At 47.0% G+C, this 3970-nt stretch overlaps 1 protein-coding gene across 1 annotated transcript; it reads right to left on the reverse strand.

Annotated features, from left to right (window-relative positions):
- Positions 1-467: 467 nt before the first annotated feature.
- On the reverse strand, positions 468-3363 carry LOC137309375 (zona pellucida sperm-binding protein 3-like). The gene is made up of 9 exons (XM_067977623.1): positions 2965-3363; positions 1946-2061; positions 1755-1858; positions 1486-1663; positions 1274-1400; positions 1113-1192; positions 911-1032; positions 707-841; positions 468-629 (listed from the first exon to the last, which is right to left on the reverse strand). The coding sequence occupies exons 1-9, from the start codon at positions 3148-3150 to the stop codon at positions 511-513; spliced, it is 1167 nt and encodes a 388-aa protein (XP_067833724.1). The 5' UTR covers positions 3151-3363; the 3' UTR covers positions 468-510.
- Between the last annotated feature and the right edge of the window lie 607 nt (positions 3364-3970).

The raw sequence follows: 3970 nt of genomic DNA on the forward strand, positions 1-3970 counted from the left end.
AACAAGAATCTTTACACCAGGGGCAGAGATCTTCAATCTTGGAGGAGAGTTCCAAGTCCACCACCTTTCAATACTATTGGTGTTTGGACAATGAGCTCCAAAAGGGAAAGTTTAACTGGAGTTTGGAGCCCGTGTGGGATTCGAGTGATCAATGGCCACGGGACACCAAGGGAATGATTGGGCCGTCAACCAGCCGGCACCAGTCCCTCAGGCCAATCCCACTGTCCCTTCAGAGTTCATTGACCTGCACAATGAGGGCCTGGCAAGCCTTCACCCATTGCTGCAGCCATCCCTGGACAGGGCCTGGATACACTATTACCAGCCATTCTGCCACTACTTACATGGACCCATTAAAACCCATTTCACTAACAGGAGGAACTGTGGAGGAGTGCGGAGTGTTACTAACAGAATTGAGCACTTGTTGCATGCGGATTGGAGCCAGATAATGAAAAATGAGCAACCAGCCATTAGAAGATACAAGTAGTCACTGCTTTATTGGTCATTTGATAACTAGTTGAACTGGGTTTGCTTGTGTTTCCTGCACAGGAACAAGGCGATCAAAGAAGCAGAGATCAGAGAGACAGCGCTCACAGTCAGGGCCAGGATCAGGACCACCTCAGACTCCACACCTAAAAAGCAACAAGAAACCAATGGTCAGTGAAGGAAATACTGAGGGAAAATGGAAACTAGCAGTCGGCCAACTCACCACCTGGAGACCTCTCCTGCATCCTTTGCTCAAGCTCATTAAGGGACTCAGTTGCCAGCTCTGTCACATCAGGATCCAGAATGACCAGGGGTCCAAGTGAGGCCTCACCCTCCCACTTCAATTCAGCATCACTCTCTGCAATATCAAACATTCCAGTTAGAGAGGGTAAAGGGTGACCTCCAACACAGAGGATCAATGTCCTACCAGGTCCAGATCCAAGATCCCTCCTTCCTCTGGAATCAGGTCGGAAATCCCTCGTGGCACTGCAGCTGCCCAGATGACAACACGCACACACATCATTGGTCGATTCTTCCAATGGGGTCCAGCTAAACCAGATAATCTGTTTATCAACCATGTTGTCCATCACCCTTTAATACAACACATCCCTGAGAGAGAGGGAACTTACATATTCTGGAAAGTACAAGCTTTGTTCATGGAATCTCTCCGATCCACTGCAGCAACTTTCAGGTGACAGGTGATGAAAATCTGAGGGACACATTCAATACAAGTTGTTATTTAGTGACCTCCTCCCAACATGGGGGACCCCAATGTTTGGCGTCCTCTTACCAAGGAACGGTCATCTCCAAAGAAGCGGAACGCATCCAGGTCAAACTGGAGTTTGTCCAGCTCACGTTCACCTCTTGGCAACACAAAGGTTGAAAAGGAGTCCTCAGCTTTGCTGTCCAGGAGGCAACTGAAGAAAGATTTTTTAAAAAGGACAAAGTGAATTAAGTGAACCTATTGAGACAACGAGCTGGAGAAAGCAGAGAGCTCCTTACCCATGGGAGTCAATGATGTTGTATCTTGGGGTGGAATCCTTGTCTGGGCTCAATGTAGCTGCACAGCTGTCAATGTAGAGCTTCAAGGGCATGTGGTTGGTCATTGAAACAGAGGCCTCAATGTGAATGAGGTCACCCAGGTAGTAGACAGTCGAGGTGCGCTCTGTAAGCCAGTCATCTGAAGTACAAGAGGACAAGGGTTGGAGACAGTGGGTGTAACTCCCAGTGGGAGACGACAGAAAAGCACTCCCCATCCACCCATCACATACCGTTCATAAGACGCAGTGAGAATGACAGAAGCCCTTCTCCAGACTTGGTCGAGCTGAATGGGATCCAGGTGGGCTTGATAGGGTCACTGCTCACATTGCCCTTCCTGGAAGGACAGGCGTGTAATTTCAGGACAACTTCAGAGAACTGCACCTGCTGTAGACCTTATTTGCCACAGAGTAAAGATTCTTACCGAAAATAGTGGCACTCAATGGGAATCATTGCTCCATTAGTTCTCACAATGACAGATCCACGAGCATTTGGGGTGTGGTTCAGGTGGGTAGTGTAGACCAGGAAATCTCCAGCCATCTGAAAGACATCAGGTTAAGGAATGAAGAGCTGGTCTCATTGGACAAAAGCTATTTCTGGTCATTTTCCTGCCCTGTTAAGCAGCAGTTTGAGGAGTTTCAGTTGTTCCTCAATGACACATGTTTGAAGCAGCTCCACCATTGGTTGAAGTTGCCTGGAGCAGCCTCTGTTACTCGACTCAGTCCACCTTCTATTACAGGGGACTTCAGGCCTGCAGTCAGAAACCCTGAAATGATTGGCACTGCCAGATTTGATGAGCATTCTGTCCCATATAGAATAGAGCTTTTCACCTTAAGGGGCTTCAAGTTACCCCTGATATGGAGCACAAAACACAACAACATCACTTTTAAACCTCATCTGTGTCTGCGGAATCAAGGGGATTGGCAGGTGTAACAACCAAAAGTGGAGTTCCCCTTTAATACACTGTATCCCAATTATTATTCCACTTGTTTCATCTTTCAAGAGAACTCTCAACAGGAACTTCCACACTGAACATTCATTGACCACAAGTTGAGGCAACAGGCCAGAATATCCACAGGAAGGCACGGAAAAGATAAATCAATTGAGGCACAAAAGAATAGAGTGGTTTGGAGAAATGTCGGTGAACGTTCAAGGTCAATAGAATTGAATCTCAGAGTTAGAGAGTAGTAATGACCCATTTAAGAAAGATGCAGTCCCTCAGTGACAAGTTGAAGTTCTTTTTAAATATAAAGCTAAGATTAACATGTCAAAATAAAGAAAGTAGTTTCACACAGGGTGATATTTAACAGTGGGCAAGAATTTATACACAGATTTCATTCAGGGATCTCCTCAGTGGCTGGAGTTTCACCCGATGTTCATGAGTTCAGAGTGGGCAGTAATCTACACAGTGAAATTGGAGCAAGAGTTGAGGAATCATATTACCTGCAATCTGCTGCCACATTCATGGAGCCCATAGTTAAAGAGGACAGTGCGGTTCTGAGAGTAGATCCCAGTTGGCCAACAACCTGCTGTCCCCAGGGTCAGGTCAGCAGCTTTAATCAGGTGCCTGGTTCTAAATAAATCCATGTCTACCCTCACCAGCAGGTTCTGCTCTCCACACTGCACCATCACAGTCTGCAGTGGAGACAGACTTCTCCCCTCAGACACACTGAAATGGGAACCAAAGGGAGGCACAGGGAGAGGGACTCTCTGGGGCACAGGGGTGGGTTTTACTCTTCTCCATGGAAATCTCTGCCCTCGAAACTGTTGCCAAATATCAGAGCAACAAACGGCTCCAACTAACACCAGCACCGGGAACAAACCTCTCACTACAAAAATCCCCCATGATACCAAACAACTCAACTATCACTTTACCCACCAACCAGCACCTTTTATACAAAACCTGCAGTCACCTGACTCCAATTCAATGAGTCGCTGTTGTGATACGATTGGATGTCTTTCAGAAAAAAACTCAATGTCTTTAGAATCCTCCTTTCATTCAATCACTTCCACTGTCCTATTTCATAAGTTTCATTCGAAAAAAATGAAAAAAAGGAAAGAAAAAAAGATGGAGATGGTGAGCGGTGTAACTGAGTTCAGAGATACAGAGAGACACCAGCAGAGGGAGGTCGGAGCGGTGTAACTGAGTACAGAGATACAGAGAGACACCAGCAGAGGGAGGTAGAGAGCGGTGTAACTGAGAGCAGAGATACAGAGAGACACCAGCAGAGGGAGGTAGGAGCGGTGTAACTGAGTACAGAGATACAGAGAGACACCAGCAGAGGGAGGTAGAGAGCGGTGTAACTGAGAGCAGAGATACAGAGAGACACCAGCAGAGGGAGGTAGTGAGCGGTGTAACTGAGTTCAGAGATACAGAGAGACACCAGCAGAGGGAGGTAGAGAGCGGTGTAACTGAGAGCAGAGATACAGAGAGACACCAGCAGAGGGA

This window comes from Heptranchias perlo, unplaced genomic scaffold, assembly GCF_035084215.1.
Source record: "Heptranchias perlo isolate sHepPer1 unplaced genomic scaffold, sHepPer1.hap1 HAP1_SCAFFOLD_163, whole genome shotgun sequence".
Classification (NCBI taxonomy): Eukaryota; Metazoa; Chordata; class Chondrichthyes; order Hexanchiformes; family Hexanchidae; genus Heptranchias; species Heptranchias perlo.